General features: G+C 32.5%; 1 protein-coding gene across 1 annotated transcript; it reads right to left on the minus strand.

Annotated features, from left to right (window-relative positions):
• Positions 1 to 15680: 15680 nt before the first annotated feature.
• On the minus strand, positions 15681 to 22544 carry LOC131633637 (probable isoprenylcysteine alpha-carbonyl methylesterase ICMEL1). The gene is made up of 11 exons (XM_058904334.1): positions 21976 to 22544; positions 20690 to 20766; positions 20499 to 20568; positions 20338 to 20418; positions 19827 to 19901; positions 17769 to 17870; positions 17538 to 17675; positions 17177 to 17242; positions 16917 to 17060; positions 16199 to 16289; positions 15681 to 15940 (listed from the first exon to the last, which is right to left on the minus strand). Exons 1-11 carry the CDS (start codon positions 22368 to 22370, stop codon positions 15779 to 15781), a joined length of 1401 nt encoding a protein of 466 aa, XP_058760317.1. The 5' UTR covers positions 22371 to 22544; the 3' UTR covers positions 15681 to 15778.
• Between the last annotated feature and the right edge of the window lie 822 nt (positions 22545 to 23366).

Below are 23366 nucleotides of genomic sequence, written 5' to 3' on the forward strand. Positions count from 1 at the left end.
GCCCTGAAGGAAGCTATCCAGGATGCTATATTCCTCCAGTTCTCCCATGTTACCTTTGAAAGTGATTGTCAATTTGTTGTCAATTCTATCCACTCTAAACATGTTGGTACCTCCGAATTTAGCTTTATCATTAAGTTTATTCATAACATTTTATGTTTATTTCCGAACTTTGAGGAAAAGTTCATTAAGCGCCAAGCGAATTCGGTTGCCCATAAGTTAGTTAAGGCGGCCAATTCTTGGTATAGGCGTAATATCCTTAATATGGTACCTCCTTGTATTTTTCCTTGTCTGATGAATAAAAGTTGTTAAGTTTGTTCCTGTCAAAAAAAAAAACTGATGGAGTTCAAACTTTGGACCATCAGTATTAATAACACGTTTGAATTTCAAAGCACTGATAGTGTTGAAATCGTATATACTATTTTCTTAACTTTAATACATAACATTTTATTATGTTTAACATTTTTATATCATTTTTTAGAAATATTTTTAATAAATCATTATTTCATTTAATAAATTTCTATCTTTGTAATAAATAACTGAAGCTATTTAAGATAAATTTAAGATTAATATATTTTTAAAAAATTATTAATTTTATTTATATTAATACATAAATATAAATAAATATTTTATTTAAATAAATCGTATCAATAAAAAAATAAAAAAAATATTTATTGTGTCTAATGAGCATGTCGATCAAAGGCTATCATTTTACTTAAAGACTATTATTTATGAGATTGAAGTACAACTTTGCAAGTGTGTGTTAATACCTGAGCGTACTCATATATATGATAGACCGTTATAATTGTCTTCAGGTTATTCGACATGGAGCGCAAGTGGGCATTAGATAGTAATCACGTGGCTTTAAGTGAAAGGGGAGAAGTTCTCATGTGTGGCGGTAAGTGATGATGGTCCACATGCGGGTCATCGCCAAGTCCAGAATAATTTCCCTTTAGGACCTCGTCGGTTAGGAAGTAATGATTATTGGCGTACAAGTATTTGATGTCAGTCCTACAACCTAAACTCCCGTGGCATTCTCTGTTGAAAGGAGGCTCTCTGTTGAGTGGGATAATAGTTATAATGGGGAACATTCACATTAAATGAGTCTCTTGATAATGAAACGTTTTGGGCGCAAAGGTATTCACGTGTCCCACACACATAGATGAAGCATGTGGCACGCCTAGGTCTAAATAATCGCATTTACTATTTTGAGGTGTGATATGAGTTGTTGGATTGCTCCTTTGATCTTCCCATGGATAATGGTCGTTGAAGTTGATTTTTGTGTTACATATAAAGAGTAAACATGTGCTTCACCCACACCTATCAAATTTGGCTTGCTTCTTCTTCTTTAGATAAAGTCTTTCTTGCTTCATTTTTATTAGAGAAGCTTTTGCTTGCTTTGTCTTCATCAATTAATGCTTCTAGATTCAGACTAATTGCTCGAACAATGTTTTCTTCACTTAATTTCTTATGTCAGAACAACATTAAACCTAATGTATTTCCTTTTTTATTTCCTTTTCATTTCTAGCGATTGTTTTTAAGTTTCACTATGGAGAATTCGAGAAACCCTTTTGTTAGATTTTGGTTTGTTGACTGCATTTTGGTAAAACAATAAGTTCATCAAGATGTTGGACAAGATGTCATGATATGTTGCTACGACATTGCGGCCTGTGTTGTTTCTATTTCTAGAAGATCAGTTTCTATTGTTCTAGAAGATTTGTTTTGAATCACACAGCGCATTGAAGATTGGATTCTCTAAAGATTTGTTTCAAAGTTGAAGAGATAACAGAATATATGATTTGCATGATTGGATGTCAAAACCTTTTTCCTTTCATTTGAAGATTTGATTAGATGTGATTTAATTTGCAGATGGTTATAGTCAGATTTAATAACCAAGCTCAAGCGTTGCATTGACTTATAAAAGGAGGGGTATAAACCTATGAAAATCTCGAAGCTGGGGAATAAGTATTAATATCTTTTAGAATTTCATTTGTTCTTTGTATGTCACTCATGTGTCTTGTTTGATGTATAGAGTTTGACTGATTGGTCCATTATGATTCACTCATGAGCTTCTAAGCAAGAGTGCAATCTATTTTATTGGAAGTGTGTTCTTCATTTAATTATTCTTAATTACAATCATAGGTGTGTGATTGTGGGAATTGAGAGGGGGTTCTCATATCTAGGAGTGTCCTAGGTAGAAATTCCATACGGTAGTGATTAAGTGATAACTTGTAAACAAAGGTTGTTTAGTTTTGACTAATACTATCATAGTGAATTTCCTTCCTAGCTTGGTAGTCTCTATAGTAGGTGAGTTGCACCAAACTGGGTTAACAATTTATTGTATCTTTTACCTTCTGCAATTTACTCCTGTATATTTTATTATTTAGGTAAATGTTTTTCTGTCAGCAGATGATGTACTAACATCTGTCTTGACATCTAATTGAAAGTGCCAAAATTACAATTAGCATAAAAGCAGGCACCCTATTTTGTGTTGGGCGAGCTCCAGGGAATATATTTCCTTGTACTATGGAAAAAGAAGGAAGTTTCAACAACAAACCACCATTCTTAGATGACACCAATTATGACTATTGGAAGGTGCGTATGATAGCATTCCTAACATCTATGGATAGCAAAACTTGGAAAGCTATCTTAAAAGGTTGGAACCATCATGTTGTGAAGGACAAATAAGGGAATGAAACTTGGAATCTAGAAGAGGAAAGGTCTAAAGAAGATGATGAATTTGCTCTTGGAAACTCCAAAGCTTTGAATGCCCTATTCAATGGTGTTGACAAAAACATGTTCAGGTTGATAAATACTTGTACTGTGGCTAAAGATGCATGGAAAATTCTCAACCATATGCTTCACTTTCATTTATTGGAAGTGAGCAGAGAGTGTAACGCCCAGATATTTAATTAATTATTTAATTAAAATTATTTCGGATTCTATTCGTTGCTGTTGATAATTATTGGTATAATTGCTATGAGGCATTATTTGGTTAAACGGTTGTTTAATATTATTATTATTATTATTATTAAGAGAATTATAAGATTGATTTTCGGGCTTGTATGGTGATGGTGTTAATAATAATAGAGGTGTAAGAATTAAGCCCAATAGTATTATTAAGAGGAATAATATTATTATATGGTCATATGGAATAAAAGAGGAAAATATTAGGTTTTATTCTATCAGTAAGAAGAGAAGAAGAATAAAGGTTTGGGAGAAGAAGATTGATCGTGAAAAAGTGCAGAAGAGGAAAAGTGGAAAAGAGGAAGAACGTGGATTCAACCGGAAAAGTATAGAGCGGCCTCCAAATTCAAGGTAAGTGTGGGGTTCTCGCTTTATAACCAGGTATATGATGGATAATATATGGGATTTGGGTTGTTAAAATTGTTGTTGTCTGTGTGTGTTGAATTGTTGTTGTTTATATGATTTGGTGTTGTTATTGCTGTTAGAAATGTAGGGATTCGTTGTGTGAATGTTGTTGTTCGTGTGAATGTGGTAGTATTTTTGTTCATGAATTATTTAATCAATTAAAGTTGTGGAATTAAATAATTATGGGAGATATCTGGAATTTTGTTGATCAATAAAAGTTGTTGGAGAAGTTTGAATCGGACGAGTGTTGCAGGAGAAGAAGCAGTAGAAAACTAAAATAAATATTTTGCAGGAAACAGTGTGCCGAGGGGACAACACATGAGACGAACGTCAGGAGCACGATGCCGAACGACACAAATGGAAAAAAGGACCCTGCCGACCGGCAGGGGATACTTGATAAAGGAGGGTGCCGATCGGCACCCATTGGAAGTGGGAGAAGGTGTTTCGATCGGAGCACCATTTACTGAGGGCATGTGTTTTTTTGTCTGTTTTCTCCTTTTTACTTTTCTGTCTGTTTTATTAAATTATTGTTTTTAGTAAATTATAGCATCAGTGTGGATAATAGCATACAAATAATAAGGATAAATTAGTAGCAGTAGCAGTAGTGTTGAGTAACAGAAAGTTAATAGTAATTTATAATAACTAAATTAGTAGTATAATTGGATAATGGTTTTAGGAATATATGACACATAATTATAATAGTCTAAGAGTTAGTGTTTGTAGAGGAGAATTTGAAAAAGTATTAAACTTTTACATTGGAGGGATTCCATATTTTAGTAGTGCTTATATATATATATATATATATATATATATATATATATATATATATATATATATATATATATATATATATATATATATATATATATATATATATATATATATGAAATGTTTGACTCTTGAGGAGTGCCCTACGGGGTACCCAATTTTGTTAAAGGATGAGGATGCACCACCATGAACCATCACACGCATGCCCACCGCCGCCGCCAACCATCCACCTGTCTGACCCGTCTTCGCTTGGTTCAAGTCGGCGTGGGGTTGTGTGATTCATTCTTTTTTGGCACCCGAAATGATAAAAATTAGTTAATATTAATTAATTTAATTACTATGGTGTGTGTGTGTGTGTGTGTTGTCCCATAACGGTAACCCTTGTTTTTTACCAAGTTTCCACGATTTTTCCTTGTCTTCCACATTTCATTTATGACCAAGGACCATAAAGGCTAATTTGAGGGCAGATAACTCCATTATCCACCATGTTTTCTCCTATTCTTGTCAGAAAGCCTATAAATAGAGACTTTCTTATGTCATTCTGTTTTTTCTTTTTTTTTTTGGAATGCCTTCTTCGCGACATCTGATATTAAAACCAAACACTAATTTATACCATATTAGACAAGTTGTTATACTATCACATGGTGTAATTCTAGATCATACAATATAGAACTAAGTTGTTTTATCTTGGAAGCATCGTGGTTGAGTGAATGTGATTGTTTTGTATAATTTTGAAAAATATCGTAAAATGTCTTAAAAAGAACAATCTAGTCCGTAATTCAACCGATAACTAGTTTAATGACAATTTTTCAAAATATAAAAACAGTATAACGGTTACTACAAAATCTAATGATTCATAATTTACATTAATAAAAACTTTTTGTTTCACTAGTCAAATTAACCAAGTCCATAAATAAATAGATAAAACATGATATTACTATTGTATCAAATATTACTTTTGACATATTTCTATTATTATTAAACAAATCAAGTCCTTAATATATTCAGCATAATATTTCTTCGAATGTATTTTCAAGTTTTATAACGTAATTCTTGTCCCCATAAAACGTTTCGTAACTTCATTCTAATACATTTAATTATTTTTTAAATATGAAGCATAAACAAAAGTAAGAAACCTAGGACTTAAAGCATAAAATAATGTATATATATAAATGATTGCAACCCGAAAGCAACAATCCGTAGTAGCTCACATGGTAAATTCTTTCGGTGAATTTCCGGGTTCGATTCCCGGCTACGGAAACTTGTATTTTGCATTTGAAAAATAAATTTAATAAATTCTTTTGAAAAATTAAGAACTTAATAATGTATTCACTATTCATTGATATATCTTTTAGTTTCAATGAGCTTTATTATTATTATTAATTATAATTGGACTCCACACTTACATAACACACAGTTAAGGTAACAGAATTTTTTTTTAACAAAATATATGATATTTTGATATCATTTAGTTTTTGTGTACTTTAAAAAAGTGTGTTATAAAGATAAAAATAAAAATTGATAGAAGTGTAAAAAAACAAAAGCAATTATTGTAACATTTCAAAATTTGAGACATTAACCGGTGAAATTCTTATCAAATTTTTATGAAAATTAACTTATCAAATATTTTACTTGAAAATAGTAAATTCGGGTAATATAATTACACTAGTATATCATATACCTAAATTGATTACTTGGGTATATTTCATTTAGGTTTGTTCTAATTTTTTACTAATAAGTCGAGGAAAAGTAAAAAAAGAAAAAGAAAAAAGGGACATACCCAAAATAAATTCAATTAAAAGTAATAGATTAATTGAGATTGATCTTTTTATCATCTACCTCCTAATATAACAGGTAAATCATGGTCGAGAGGTCCACATATTACATTAATCTTTCATCATGAACCATCTTTAGATGGTGTTGGCCTGATTTTGAATGGACAACCATATTTTTAAGTAACATTTTATGTTGCACTACCCGCTTCAGTATATTTTCTTCCTTTATCACAACCAAAGATTAATTTTGAAATTCTGGTGCAGCAGACCCAGATGTCTTGAGAAATGTCGAGACATCTGATCAGTCAAGAAACACTAGCAAGGTATCTACACATATTTATGCAGTACTGAAAGATAAATAACACAAGTAATTGTTTGCCCAGTTCGAAACAACCTTCCTACTCTGGAGGCATACCAAGCCAGGAACAAGATCCACTATAAGTAGGATTAATTCAAAGCTTAACTTCCCCGCTTACAACTCCTCACTTAATCCCTACCTAATACAATCTCTACCTAAGTCCTCCCTAGGCATGAGGCACCCCTCAATTTCCTACCTTTTCACATGTATTAATTAACTCCAGAAGACACACTTCCATGACAATACCTAGCCAAGCCACTTGACTAATAACACTAACTCAGAGTTACTTAAAAGCTTCCTCCAAGAACAATACATCTTTTGCCTACGGGCTTCAAAGTGGACAATACTTCTCTTGTTTCATAGTTTCGAGAAGGACATGGTGATTTTCCCACAAGCCGAGAGATTCACCCTTAACAAACCCTAGAATTCTACATCTTGAATTCGTTACAAACTAGGTTACAAATCCTTATATTTATAGTCTAAACATAACCTATACCCAACTGAATTTTGGCTTCTAATCGCAGTTTATTTTGGCTTCTTCGAATATTCTGACTTCATTCTTCTGATTGATTCTTTTGACCTGTTTAAATAACGCCTTATATGATTGCAATATATCCAAATGATATTCTGCAGTTGTTAAATCATAACAGATTTAACTAATTCACTTCAGCTCAGGCGTGATGTTGTGACATCCCATATGACATGTTTTTCTAGATGTTGAAATAGTTCAACATAACATGTTCTTACATTCTATTGAGACTTCTTGTTGTTCCAATTTCTGTCAACAAGTTAATACAGCCTATCTACTAAACCTGCTTTATTTGTTTTACTAAAATTAATGTTCATTCTAATGCTAGAGAACTTACAAATTTTTTGCTTCTCCCTCTCTTTCATGTTTTGGTATTTGAAATAGTAATGATGACAATCACTTTCTATCACATTCCAACCTCCTTAATCCATCTTATCACCTATTTTCATATATCAAATTTCAACGTAGTTGAGAATGCATCATTTGTACCAACTTATATCTTATTTTTATCACATATCTATTGAAGAATATCCATAACTTTGAAACATAAAAATAAAGTTTAAAAAGAGATAAAAAAATATGCATATGATTATTTATAACTAAATTATCCGATGAATAAATATGAAATTAATTCAAAAAAATTATAATCAAGTTATTTGGTATAAATTATAATATGAGTAATTATGATGTAAGTTATCTAATGAACAAATTTTCATACCAAAATACATAAAAATAAGTTATTCAGGGAACGCACAATTATAGAGATTAATCCTCGAGTCGGAGAGAACCATAATAGGTGAGATTTAACATTGTTGCGTGTTCAAGACTGAATTCAAACTCATAACCTCTGGTTAAACTAGAAGAGACTTATACCATCTCAATTAAATTTTAGATTTAAACCCAAAACTTCTTATTAAACTGGAACAAATTCTCTAATTTAAAAAAATGTTAATTCTACTGCTAAAAATTAACTAATAAATCATTTAATTCATGAAAAGAATAAAGTAAAAATATTTTTAAAATTGTAAGAGCGAGAGAATAAGGGTAGAAATATTTTTTTTTTGATAAGCAAAATGGAATTAATAAGCACAAGGGGTGCTAACCCATGGTTACAAAAAAGAAAAGAAAAACCCCCAACCAAGAAAGGGAAGCTCCACCTACGGACGCCCAATACACGTAGCCGGATTCGCAAACCAATCCGACCAAACCATAGTATCTCCTACATTATAGCAAGAAAGAAGTCATTCCCAAGCAACATATTTAATCATCCCAATGGTATCAAAATTAAGAATATTACCCTCATTGAAGATGACCTCATTCCTACAACACCAAATACCCCAACAAAAAGCCAACCCAAATAACCAACTAGTATGTACCACAAATCTCACCTTACAAGCTAAATCCAAAGCTTTAAAGCGAAGAAAAAAATTACCCGGAAAAGAAGATGAATCAAGCCGGAGCCAATCACAAAACTTAGTCCACCAATCCGAAGTAACGGGACAAAAAACAAAAAGATGATTCGAGTCTTCGTCTTCCACTCTACAAAAAGGACAAACCAAAAGATTCGGATCCGTCAAAATATGGCGTCTCGCCATATCCGTCAAAATATGGATGGAGTAAAGTTTTTAAATGATTAATAGAGTCGTGTTTTATATATAATTGAAGTTTTTGAATTTAAAGTAATGGATGTGTAATTTTGTCCATTAATAATATCTTTATAATAAACACAAATCTGAACCGTTACTATAAAATCTAAATGATTCATCTAATCATCTTACATTACTAAAAAAATTAATTAATTTTTTATTTGTCAGATTAACCAAATGTATAATAGAACATGATATCACTGTACGTTTTTCTACTAATAATTATATTATACACATCACATGAAATCCTTAATATATATTATACGTTGTAACAAGTAAACAGGATTCCGTAGTAGCTCTAATGGAAAATTCTTAAGGTGAATTTCCGGGTTCGATTCCCGGCTACGGATTATAGTTTTTTGTATTTGAAAATTAAGGTTTTTACTTTTTATTAGTTGCAAATTTAACAAAATCTGTAGTTTTAAATTTTACAATTTTCCTTTCCTAAAAAATGCATTCGTTGATTTATCTCTCACTTTCAATGAACTTTATTATTATTATTATTATTGGATTTCACACGTACATTGCTTACATTACACATGATTAAAGTAAAATGTTTTAAAATATATATATGATATCAAATATTACATTAATTTTACCAACAAAAAAAAATATTACATTCTCCTCAAAAATATATGTGAGTATGTCGTGATTATAATAATTGCGCTTCATAGATTACAATTTACAACCATTGAGTAGATACAGTCAATCTTTCTTTATTATATTCACATATAATTGTTTTTAAAATACTAAATATATTTCAAAAATTCTCCTCAAAAATTATAAAGCGCACCAAATTTCAAAATTATAAGTTAAAGGTCTATTCGCATTTATCAAAGACCACTTTGGATAGTAAATGATATCTTCCTACGCAAAGTTGTTGGCTTTAAACTCACTCCTAGATACAACGGTGTTAAATTTTTTAGAGAGTTTACTACTTGAGAGTATAGATGATATGAATCTATACTTTTAATTCTAATTAATCACAACCCTTACTCTATCAATAAATCGGTCAATTTGCATTTACACAGGACCAACAAGATTCAAATAAGATTTTATTTTGTTCAAGTGGCGGAGCCAGGACCCCGGGCCAGGGGGTGCAAATTTTTTTTATTAAAATTAATTTTTTTATATATATATATATATATATATATATATATATATATATATATATATATATATATATATATATATATATATATATATATATATATATATATATATATATATATATATATATATATATATATATATATATATATATATATATATATATATAACTTTGTTTTATTCATTTTATATAAGCCAGTTTATGTAGAAATATCTTCAACTTTTCATACTAGTTTTTAATAATTAAATATCATATTATTAAGATTTTTAATACATTAAATATCATATTAGTTACTATTGAAAAATGTATCTGTTTAAATTCTTAGTGCATTGAACTGAAGCATTGAATACCACCAGCTAATAGAATAGGAGTACTATTTCATATGTGTCAGCTTTTTCGATTGAATGAGAAATGAAAAATTAGATGGTGCAAGACTTTTATTTCAGGGGGTGCAAAATAAGTAAAGTTTAGTAAAACTAATGCAAATTCCAAAAATTGAGGGGGTGCATATGAACCCCCTGGGTATAAGTTGGCTCCGCCCCTGTTTTGTTGTTCTAATAATATAACTTGTACTAAAATAATTTTATTGATCCATAAAAGATAATCCATGGTAAAACAAGTTAAGTACAACAATATTAGACTCAATCGTCTGATAAAAGATAAGTCCTCTATATTGGTTTGGTTGCCTATTTGGGCTTGGTCGTTCCAATATGGGCTTGGACGCCCGGTCAGCTACCCATGATCCATTTCGCTTGTCAAACGTGGGCTTTAAGGTGTCAGTCAAAGAAAAACATTCTCCCCCACAATTTGAGGGAGAATAAATCTTCCACTACTCCCATGTTCCTGATCATGAAATGAGAGAAACTACCTTTTGACTTTCTAGCACATACCAATGAGTCTTCTATAAATACCTCAATCTTAAAATTGGGAAAATAATTCATTGATTCCACGAAAAATATGTTTACAGAGTCACTTGCAACTCTAAGCAAGTAGACTATCACCTTCATTGTACTTTTAGCAAGTACAATTGACGTCCACCGTATGACCGATAAAATTGACTTGTGCCTCAAGTTCAATCCACATGACGCTACTATCAAGGGCAATGATGAGTTGTAATGAATGACAATAAAGTCGTAGAAAGAATTATCAGTGTAGAGGACTTGTACTTTCGCAAAGTTATGAGCTATTTAGAAATTTAAAGTATTCATTTTTATCTGATTAGAGTATATTATATTCACTTTTTCTTGGAACTAATAGTAATGTTTAAACTTTTACACTGATTGGTAAAGATGTGGTATTCATATTTTGAGGTTTCCTCGTAAATCGTTCATAATTAGCATTATACAATTAACCAAACAGAGTTAGCCCTAGTACGATTAAGTTGAAGGAGTAATGTCTAGGGGTGGAAAAATGGGTCTGACCCGTCGGACATGTCCGTTTTGTCTGCGTTTTTTTGCAGAGCAAGCAATGGTTTTAGGCTCACACCCTCTAATATGTCTGCCATGCCTTGCCCCATTTATTTGCGGGCGCATGCATTAACATGTAAACTTGTAATTTTTAGGCTTAAAATGTGCAATGTCTGCGGGCCCGTCCTGCCCTGCGCTCATTTTTTGTAGGACAGAACAAAGTTTTAGGACCGTACCCTCAACAAAGTCTGTCTCGCTCCACCCTATTTTTTTGTAGAATTTTGTGGGACGAATCTAAACGGAATGGACTTGCCCGTTCGTCACCCCTACTAATATCTTTCCTACAAATCCCTTACCTTTAAGGCCTATATAAAATTAATCATTTGCACCGATTATAAAAATTTATTTATATTCAATAAACTGTAGGTTTATGAACAAACCAAAGTGGTCACATTACCAAGCTGCAGTTAGGATTCTGAGGTATATTAAGGGGACTCTGAAGTTTGAAGTTTTGTTCTCTTCTGGTGCTAAATCTGACGCAAAGCTTATATGCTATTCAAGCTTTGATTGGTGTGGAGACAGAGTTGACAGAAGAAGTACTTCTGGATACTTTTTCAAGTATCTAGGAAGTCTCATTTTTTTGTGCTCCAAGAAGCAACCAAAGGTTGTGTTGTCAACTTGTGAAGCTGAATACATTGCAGGTGCTTTGTCTATGTGACAAGCTGTTTGGCTGATGAATTTGTTGCAGAATTTGAAGATCAAGGTGAGCAAACCTGTGAAGTTGATGATTGACAACAAATCAGCCATAAGCCTTGCCAAGAATCCAGTGATGCATGGAAGAAGCAAGCACATTGACACAAAGTTCTATTTTTTAAGGAATCAAGTCTAGAATGGAGTGCTAGAAGTTGTTCAATGTAGCTCTCAGAAGCAACTTGCAGATGTTCTGACGAAAGCCGTCAAGATTGAACACTTTATCAATTTGAGGATGGAATTGATGTTGTTGATTTTAGTTCTGAATGGGAATTAAGGGATGGTGTTGAAGTATAATTGCACATTCAGAATGTTTGTTGTTAGTTTGTTTTGGGTCTTGTGTTGGACTTTAACTAGTTTGGCCTAATATGAATTTAGTATATATTGCATTTTTGTTTTATAATAATAGAGAGTAGAATTATCCGTTATAATCGTTTTTTCAATGAAGTAAAAGTTAGTTACAGTTTCTCTATTTTCTTTCTCTTTCGTTATCTTCCTCTTCAACATTGTGTTTCAACCTGAATAATAAATTGAAATTATAATTTTCAATGAAAGAGAACCTGAAAAATAAATATAAAAATTAGAGTAAAATTAAGAAAAGTAGAGACAATAGAAATATGAAATATGAAGTAGAAAATAAAAAAGAGATAGTAGAATTTCCAAATGAAAGAGAGGTATTACTTGATTGAAAGAGAGTGGAAGAAACAAACTAAAAATAAGATCTCTAAAAAATAAGATTTCGTAATTAAGAAAAGGTTTAGAGGTATGAGAAAGAAAGAGAAAAATAATTTTAGTTTATAAGAGATGAGAAAGAAAGAGAAAAATAATTTTAGTTTATAAGAGATGAGAAAGAAAGAGAAAAAAATGATGAGATACCACCACCACGCATAGTTCATTCGCGGCCACATCAGCAACTAGGCACTGTCTCTCTTCGAGTCTTCGTTCTCTTTCATTGGCTTTGCTTTCTAAGAAGCTCCTCTCTCCTTTGAGTTGCGGCTGCTTTTCATTTTTCTTTAGCAAGATATATTAGATGGAGAACTAAGGGTTCTCAAAATCGGTTACATAAGAATGAGATAAACTCAACAAAAGAAATTACAAACTAATTGAATCTACGAAAGAAAAAACACCGGATCTTTACAAAAATCGTAGAAGTTGCAACGTGTGTGAAATGTTGGATCCTCAAATACTAATGGAGAGTCATCTAAACCTATTAGCAAGAGTTTGAGATGATTTTCGAGAATTGAAAACCTTCTCAAAACAACGCATTTTTATTTCTAAAAAAAATATGTACTTGATCAAAACATAAGACGAGTTAAGAAGAAGAAAAATGCAAAGTATAGTGGCTCCATAAAACGCTCTAGAAATTAAACCTAATTCTAAAAATTTATGAATTATTATAGATGAAACAAATATTTAGAAAATTTAAAAATATATTGTGATAGTTCGATGGAGTCCTTTTATGACAACAAATCAATATTGTATATAATTTTGTTCAACATCACATGACAAAATACATTGGGATCGAATGATATTTCATTAAAGAAAAATTTGATAATGAATTAATAACTATAATTCTTGTTTGTAGTTGACATATTTATTAATAAAGGGTGGGGTTGCTCCATGCACCCTTATACTTGCTCACACACCTCAGTGAAAACCAATAATGTCTTTAAAATTTAGAACTACGCATCCAAAACGTTCACACTTTAGACAAACTTCAAACTCAAATGCATAAATAAGAAAAAGAACATAAATTAACATCAATCATTATTATGACATACATAAAATATGTAACATTATATAAATAATCGTTAACGTAAATCTAACATTATATAGATAATTGTTAGCGTAAATCTAACATTATATAGATAATCGTTAGCGTAAATCTAACATTATATTTCATCATCAGATAATGGTTGAGGGCGTTTCTACATCTTTATAATATCTTTGATCGATCTTGAAACCTTCGCGTCCACTTCAATTGGACCTTTTGTTTCGTAACAGTGAAATGTACTTCACAAAAGAGTTAAATTTTCATTTGTCTTCAGCCCAAACTTGTTGAATTGTATCTTCTCTCCGTTATCAAACAAGGGTGAACAATAATAGAGATTCACAACTCTTTGATTGTCTGGGTATCGCAACAAATTCTCTAGTGTGGATTTAGTTCGACAAGACTAGTGATATCTATGAACCTAATCTCAAAAAGGGAATCTCTCATCATTGAAGTAGACATGTAATATACGAATATTGAGACAAAAATGTAGTTCTGAATTATCTCATGTTAATGTTTTTCAATAAAATGGGTTAGTCCTGAAGTAGAGTTTCAAATTAATCCCTCACAACAACTCTTCATATAGAACCTGTTATGGAGACGATGTTTTAATTTAAAACTGAAAAATTTATTAAAAAATGAAACAACCAATAATTATACAATTCATATTGAATATACATTAAAATGTATTAAAATGTATTAAAATGTATCAAAATGTATCTAGTTTACATTGTTGGCAATATCAACTCAGCATTACATACAAAAAAACGAGTCACCACCTAAATACATTGTTAAATAAAAATTGAAATGCATCAAAACATGTGTCACCGCCTAAATCTATACCTATGGGTGGTTCCGCCTTTGAATTTTGCTTAATTGATTCTCTTTCAATCTCCCTCAATTTGATGCATTTTTCATCCTATCCAAAAAGTCATTCGACTAAGATTTAGTTTCTTTTGTGGAATGAGTTGTCCGCTCTGGTGATGTGTGTGGTATAAGACATTCCAGTTTCAAATAAACTTGAACAAAATATAGTGATTTTGAAAATCACCCAATACACATAATGCGTGCGGCTAGATTTGAAGTGGGTCACTTCGAAGTGGAAAAAGTGTTTTCGAGAAGCCTTGTCTTGTCAAATCAATACACACCATATTATATGCACATGTTATAAAATGACTCATTTCAAGGAAACACGTCCATTTTTTTATGGTGCCGACACATTAAATGTTCATGTATTATTTGCCATAATGTACTCATACAACTTAAAAGGACGCTCACATTTCTCCGTTCCGATGTCATCCCGTTTTAACTTCCGGATAGGTTTTGTGTACTTGCCACTTCTTTCGCATTTCACTGTCACAAATGTTTGTCTTCTATCAAACCATTATTTGACCTCTCGATTATAACGTTGAACCTCAATTTGACAACCTCTGTGTGAATCCATTGGAGCGCATGCTCACAAACAGCAAACTCCTGTTTATTTGTAATTTTTTTACCAACCGGTTTAACATCCATAGACACAATAGCTTTAGGGACAGCGACAAGGTGCACCATATCTAAGGCCAATCAGAACATATAAAAATTAAAAACTCAAATTCAACATTAAAATAATCCAAAAATATACTTTTGTACTTCATTCAACAATAATCTAGAACTACACTTCAGGACACAACATTTGTTTTTTCACAACAAAAATCAGATTTAGTAAGTAATGAGAAAGAAAATACATGTACATTACCTTAAATTTCAGTTTCTTTTGATGTGAAAAAACAGAGGAATGTTGTTTTGAAGTACAAAACTTGATTGATTATGGAAGGAGCTTTTGGTAGGATTTAAATAAGAATGGTGGTATGATCATGGATGAAAATTCATGCAAGATGGTGTTTTATTCAATTTTTCGATTGACAAATCTAATACTGCATCCAAACTATTTTTTTGAAAAATAGATGGTGCCTCACTCGAGTGTTTTGTTGTGCATTAGAAGCATCCGGAACTACATTTCTGAAATTTTAGAAGAACAATTTCAAGATTCATTAGGGTGGCTCTTCACCACTAAGGGTGGGAAGACCAACCCCCTAAAGGGTTCATCCGGACAATTCAATCAACTTTCTTACGAGTGTCGTAAATAGTTAGTTTTATTTTTGTTTTTAGTTAGTTTTATTTTATTGTATGGACCTATTAAATAAAGTCTAATAGGTTAAAAGAAATCTATTCAAATAAACCTTTTTTTTACAGTTATGTACAAAGCAGACAAGAATAAAACCAATTTGACTGTCAATTGATTCTGTTAGTTGGTTAGAAAGGACTGACAGAATGAGCCAACTTTAACATGAATTCTGGTACAAGTCGTCTTCTTGGAGGAGCCGTTGCATCTCTAGAAAGAGCCTCAGGATCGCCGGCATGAATATATGCTACTAAATCATCAAACATATCATCTTTTCCACCCCTCATAGGATCCTGAAAAGGCATAATAGACATTTGATATAAATATCCCAGCACATTTGATTCCACACCTTCTATCTGTTTTACATGAGTTGATTCTTGTGCATACTTGTGGATAAGTCTTTTTGAATATGAATAGTGCTTATAGCATAAGCGTTTAATTGATATGCTTATCCAAACCTGACCTAAGTCTTTAGAATATATTGATATTTTGCATTTATATAGCATAGATTATCATTAAAAGAAGCATAGAATTAAAGTAGTTTCAGTTACCTGTAGAAACACATCTGTATGAGTCTTCCCTTCATATAAAATTGATTCAGCTTTGACTCCAAATCTTTTAAGAGTTTCAGCAAATGATTTGCTGCACAAAACAATATGCTTCAATTTAGAAAAAGCAAAATGATCATACTTCAAATGCAACCAACAACACAAATTGTATATCATGTCTGGAAGTTATGTCGTATATTTACTGCGAAATTAGAGAATTTGAAGGGTTAGTCTTAAAGCCTAATTAAGCCATGTAAAAGCAAAAGTTGAACAGAACTAAAATTAACCTATCTCATAAAGCTCGGGTTCAACCGTTCATTCCCCAATTTTTGCAAACAAAAAGTGATTTTTACTTGAATATTTCTTGTATTCAATTAAATTGGTAGCTTCTTGCTAAAATATTTCAATGATAACACAGTTTTGCATTGCTCTGTGTTCAGATGCATTCATGTAAAAGTCACAATAAATTCAAAACTAAAAATCAATTTTATAGGCAAAAGTTCTAAATTCTAGTTTCACATTATAATCAATTCTAGAAGCAAACTGAATTCTACTTGAAAAACTTCTAACACGTCAAAATCAATTATATTGCTCTAGAATGCAGAGTGGAACCAAACAGAAAAACTAAGAGCCATAACGAATTCATCGAACTATCTATAAAAATTGATGTTTTCTATTGTCGGTACATATAAGTTAAAACACTTTTAAAAGAGGCTCAAACCTTTGATCTGATGGTATGGAATAATCTCCGGTGCCATGGAAAAGAACTGTAGGGGGTATTAGAGAAACAGCATTTCCAATGTTTGGATCTTGAACCATTACTTCAGGAGAAAACCTCCGTATTGATTCCTCTCCTTCCATTATGCTGTAATAATAATAAGATAAAAGCGGGCATTTGAAAGTTAAACACAACAAAAAACAGAAAATCATATACTATATTAACTAAAAACTACCTCACTTTAAGATAGATTTAGAGTGTACCTTAAAAAGATGGAACGATAGAGGCCTCTACTGTGGAAGTGGTCTATTAGATTAAACAAGTTATACCTGATTTCAGGTAAGAAGAAAAATAAACAAATAAATAATGCAAGTTCAAATGTAAAATACTAAAATCAATAAGCATTAAAAAGTATTCGAAACCATTACTGGAAGATTCTGTAATTATTGCATGTATTTTTTATACATTGAAGATTAAGTGCATCATTGCATGATGGATTTAAAAATATACAGTCTTTGGTTTCATTTACTGGTATAAGGACCCTAATGCCGGTAAATCAAAATTGTTTGTCACATATCACAATCAAAATTTGCATTTAACACAGAAAGTGCTCAGGTTACACACCCTCCAGATAAACCAAAATAAGCTTTAATCTGAGAAAGACTCCAAGTAGTCTCTCCTTCACCAGCCTCTTTGATTGCCTGCTCCAAGATTGTACATGCCGCAATATGTGCTCCAGCTGATTGTCCCATTATGTAAATTCTGTGCAGGCGAAAAAACAAGTGATTACCAGTGATCAAGAGAATCCATTAACTTCAGAGAAAGCGCACCCGTAATGAGACAAAGATTATATACCTGTTAGGGTCACCTCCATATTCAGCAATATTGTTGCATACAAATGAGATACCTTGGGAAGCATCATCTATCATATCACTGATGGTTGCCTGAGGAAAATTTCTGCACAAAAAGATATGTCAAATGAGACTATAATGTAAAGAAGAAAAAAGCACGGAACACACTCTTTTGGATAACCTTTTGTGTCCTCCTCTATACCGAGTAGTTCCCACTTCCCATTTCAGGTCTTGATTTAGAATCAAGATACGCTTTTTGGAATGTCTCCTTTCACTTTTGTTTACAGGTGTGATTTATGCTCTATTTTATTTTCAAGAGCAATTTTCTCTCCTAGGGTAATTCTGTTAGCTAAATATCATTGTGTAATTTTCTTTCATAGTTATGTTAAAATCATTGAACCCCTTGATTTTATTCATTCTGATATTTGAGAATTGCATCTAGTATGCTTTCTTCCTATGAAACTTCAGATAACCTGTAACTGTCAGCTAAATGAAATCTATATTCGTGTATCATTTTGAAGAAAAAATTACAGCACTAGACAACCTATGCATTACAGCTTTTTCTTTTGGAATTTGTAATGGATGAGGGAAGTTTTCTTGCAAAGAAATGATGTTATTTTGGCATTCCCAGGCAATCATGACACCAGATACTTATAGATCCAACAATTACTATCCTAAAGGTGATTTTAGATTCCCAAGTAAATACTATTCCGGCCTTATTTATAAGTAAAGATTCCTTTTTTAGGTTCATTGAGTAATGAATGTATCTGGTCTACATAATAGATCAGATACATTCATTACTCAATGAACCTAAAAAAGGAATCTTTGCTTATAAATAAGACCGGAGGGAGTAGTTAATTTGGCCCTTGAAACTAGCACCTTGTTTAGTTTTGGTCCCTAAAATTATCGGTGTTTACAAATAGTCCCTGAATGTGTTGTCAACTATCAACTTGCCCATAGTTGTCTTTCCACAACTACAGTTAAACAAGTGTAGCAGAGTCGGTGATAAGATATGTTAACTACGCAAGTGTCACATTAGGTGTGAAATACATCCAAGTAAATATGTAATTTGGTCCTTGTTAAGAGTCCTACATTGGATAATATATAGCCTAAACATGTGCATCAGTGCATATACTGAACATGTGCATCAGTGCATATACTGAACATGTGCATCAGTGCATATAAGTGGGGGGCAATCTTCACCCTACAAGCCGGTTTTGTAGGATTGAGTTAGGCCCAATCATATTTCTTAACGTGGTATCAGAGCCTGGTTTAAGATCCGGTGGACCACCTACTATCAGGTTTCCGCTATCGGGCCACCCACCATCTCCACGCTCCAGTTGTCTAGTCCAGGGCGTGAGGGGATGTGCTAAGAGTCTCACATTGGACAATATATGGCCTGAACATGTGCATATAAGTGGGGGCAATCCTCACCTTACAAGCCGGTTTTGTAGGGTTGAGTTAGGCCCAACCACGTTTCTTAACAGACCTTTTGACATTATTGTTGTGCACAAATTAGCAACTTCGTTACACTTTGATTAATGACCATTGCCGATTTAGCAAATTGACGGAAGGATGAAAGTATTAAGAAGTTTGACACTTAGAGATTATTGGACAATATACGGCATGAACATGTACTTATAAGTGAGAGCAATCCTCACTCTACAAGCCGGTTTTGTATGGTTGAGTTAGGTCATACCACATTTTTTTAGCAATATTAACCAAACTTTTATGGATTAATTTATCTATTTATTTCAAATTCTCAATCTTGTGGGTCCTAGCGCAGTGGTGACTGCCTAATTTTGTAACTCAGGAGGACAAAGTTTAAAATTTGATTATATAACAGTTTGATATTTCTGAATAGAGTTTTTGAAACAAAAAATCAATTTTCTCCTTTTTCTGCTCAGGACTAAAACATATCCCGTGAGCAGAAGAATTAAAAAAAATCTCTTAGTATATAGATAACGATTTGTCTCCATATTGACTTTAATACTACCAAATTACATCTATTAGATAGAGCAAAATACTGCTGCAAAAATGGAGGAACAAATTAAAAAATCACCTATAATCTATGCATGCCACAATGATATCTCTCTCCGAAAGCTGTTGACCTAAAAGAGAACCCCATGCTTTGTATCTGCACAAATACAAATACTTCAAAACTTGTAAGTATTGAAATGACTTTAAATGTTGTGAAGGTGAATTTATGTGTGTGTGTCCACCACACACACAAACACAAGAATCCCTTCAAAAAAGAAACTTGAAGCATTTGATAACAAGGTATAATAAATTGAAAAACACATTATATAGGTAATTCTCTTTCATGAGTAGAATATTATCAACTTAATCAAAACCTTCTTATCACCATCATGATGTAGTGAAACATCAATAAAGCATAAATGTCACTATCCCGAACTTCTATTTTGGGTAAAAGATATAATTAAGAATTGAAGCTCATATATGAACAGAAAACTTCACGAATAGTGTTATATCCTCTCAAAAAACATTTGTCAAACACCTTTTTCCATCTAATTTACAAATTCAGAAGGAAACAAAACATGAGCGTCACATACCCAATAATCCAGGCTCCACCAGTAATGAAAGCAACAACTGGTTTTGGCCCGTCACTGTTTTTAGGCAAAAACAAGTCTAGCCTACAAAGGAAATATACTATTAATCAAAATTACAACAGTTACAACTATGAAGGCAGAGAGAAAGTATGAACAAAGCATACCTATTACGTGGTTTATCTCCATAAACTATACTTCTGCGTATTTCACTGGAGAAAAAATAATGATATCCAACTACAAGATAGAAGGAAAATACTTATTCTCCAATAGATTATTGATGTGGGATAATAATGTTTTCAAATCATGTTTGGGCATTTATGAATGATAGTTACGCCATAGATGACTGAATTCGAACCTTGAATAAAGCCAGGTAAAAGCAGTAAAGAATAACAACCAAGGGCAAGAAATCTTGTAATCCATCTATAGCCTACCCTGAAGAGAAATAGTGATCAGAAAGCATCCATAACAGGCATATATGAAGATATTTGTGGTAAACAAATAAACAAACATAATGCATGAATGCATGCCCAATATGAGTCTTAAATGGTGCTCCTCTTTATTGAGACCAATTGGAAGAGCTTATTTGGACTTAAGACATAAACACTAAATATTTGGAAGAACTTAACGGCTTTAGCTTTTATGAAATGTACTTAAACAGTTTTTACTTATTTTTCATAAGCTTCTGCTTCCCGAGATACAACAACAACAACCAAGTCTTATCCCACTAAGTGGAATCGTCTACATGGATCAAATTCCACCATAATGTTCTATCCAATACCATGTCTCAATCTAATTAGTTAATCTCGAGATCTTTCTTCATAGCTTTGCACTTTTGCTTGTACTTTTTCTAGGTCTTTTTCTATCTCTAGTTGTTTGACTCTTCTCCATCTGATCTACTCTCCTTACAACAAAATCTACAGATCTTGTCTCTACGTGCCCAAACCACCTAAGATAAGCCTATTTTTCACCATCTTTTCAACCAAGACTATCTTCCCAAGATAACTCATAAAAACAGCTTACATGTAAAATTAAGTAAATTTCCCCCCATCTATTTTTCAATCATAGAAACTGCTTATCTATAAGCTCCCCATGTGGTAAATATCAATTGATGAAACGCTTAATTAAGATGTTAACCGAAACACTCCTTCAACACTAAAGAGCACATAATGCTAAAACGCTCCTTCAACATTAAAAGATAACACGATGAACCCCCATGATTGAACATTAAAGAGCATATAATTAATTGGAAAGTAAAATCTCCTCACAACTCAAAATGCTAAAACACAATGCTCAAGTTTTTTCTCCTATGCAAAATGAGTTAGTTTTTATCCATAGACATACAGTGTCCATTTGAATTGCTTTTTTTGAACTAATCTATTGTCATAAGCACTCCTGAGACTCTCTAATAACTTATGAAAACCGCTACTTTTAGCTTATTTCCATAAAGGAAACGGCTCATAGTTTATATAGAAACAGTTTGGTTTAATTTTCTTTTGTTATAAATTATAATGACTTGTAGGATAAGCACTTAATTACATTGTTAATTCAAAAGAGGCAAAATACATAAACACTACGCATTTCAAATTCAAATTCAAATCACATAGATAAAGATAAACTGAATGAAGAATCTCAATTTCATACCCAAGATACGTCAACATCTTCAATCCAAGACGAGTCAACAGAAACGTTTCCGAAGCAGCATGTCTAACATCATTGCCAAATGAAGATCTATGCGAACTACCATTAGAAACATAAGCCAGTGAATCCTCACTCGCAACGCGCCTTCGTGTTTTCTGAAAGAAATTAGGAACAGCGCCAATTGAGTTGTTGTTATTGATTGAGGAGTTGAAGCTGGAAGACCTCGGTAGAAGAGGCTTAATCGACATGTTGTTGTTTTTGAATGAGGAAGAGTGTAAGAGACTCGTGGTTGGGTTTTCTTGGTCGTCGTATTTAAGCAACATTGAAATGGTGGAAGCAGAAGAAGAATGAAGGTTAGGTGTTTGATGATTGGTTATGGGAAGGATCTGAGATGTCATATTTTGTTTTGTGACAATTGGGTTATTGACAGCGAATGGGGTGGCGTGGAGATTTGTGTATTTTTTTAGCGAGGATTTCGGAGTTGGGAGAGAAGATGGCGATGAATTACAGAGAGACAAAGGGAAAGAGAAAAGTGGGAGATTTGTGTTTTGATTGGTGGGATGTGGGGCCAGTTGAGTATTGAAGGTTGGTTATACTTATGTGTGTTGTGGTCTCTGGAACACATAAGTTTCCAAATGTGGAGTAAACTAAATTACTCTTCCATTCCTTTATATAAGAGACAACTTATATTTTAATTCATTAAATATCAAATGTATTTGGTCAGTTTATTAACTAGATACATTGATTATTCAATGAATCTAAAAATTGATTTGTCTCTTATATAAAGAAACGGAGGTAGTACTACGGAGTACCTTCTATGTTGAGTAAACTAGATACCAAAAAACTAATATCTATGGAAAGAATATAAATTGGATTGAGATATCTATTATAATGGATAGTTAATGAATGGGTTGTCAATAGCATGAAAAAACTTAAAGAAAATGTAACTAATTTGGTTCAGTGGTGATTGGTGCTGAACTTGGTAGGGAGAATCATGATTCGATCCCCGCAACTGCGATTGGGAGGGGGCTGAAACCACTTGATGGCAGAACTGACCCCTGAACCGGACTATACCGGTGGTAATAAACCAAAAAAAATGAAGATATGTTATATGATAAGCCGTCTAAGAATATTGAAAATAATCTATAATATGTTAATCTAGCTAAGACAAATTATAATGTTGTTGTGGTATATTTATAAAAAAAAACACACATGGAGTGATCCTAGGACCGGTCCATATTAGGTGTTTGTTTGAGGGTTTGTCGCTTAGTCATGGCTCTCCCTCATAAATGGCATGGCTTGTCTCGAGAAGAAAGTATTGAGAGTGGTCGTTGGTGCCGAATTCACATCGGAGTGAGAGGGGTTCTAAGGTTGTACGGGTATGAGACTGCATG

The sequence above is a fragment of the Vicia villosa genome, unplaced genomic scaffold (genome assembly GCF_029867415.1).
Source record: "Vicia villosa cultivar HV-30 ecotype Madison, WI unplaced genomic scaffold, Vvil1.0 ctg.001158F_1_1, whole genome shotgun sequence".
Classification (NCBI taxonomy): Eukaryota; Viridiplantae; Streptophyta; class Magnoliopsida; order Fabales; family Fabaceae; genus Vicia; species Vicia villosa.

Bases quoted from the DNA above. Each gene is read 5' to 3' on its own strand.
- LOC131633637 (XM_058904334.1), bottom strand. From the start codon at position 22,370: ATGACATCTCAGATCCTTCCCATAACCAATCATCAAACACCTAACCTT. The intron at 20,419-20,498 runs GTATGCTTTGTT...TTTCCTTTGTAG, and splicing joins GGAGATAAACCACGTAATAG to GCTAGACTTGTTTTTGCCTA. The intron at 17,243-17,537 runs GTGTGTAACCTG...ACCTGAAATCAG, and splicing joins TATTTTGGTTTATCTGGAGG to GTATAACTTGTTTAATCTAA.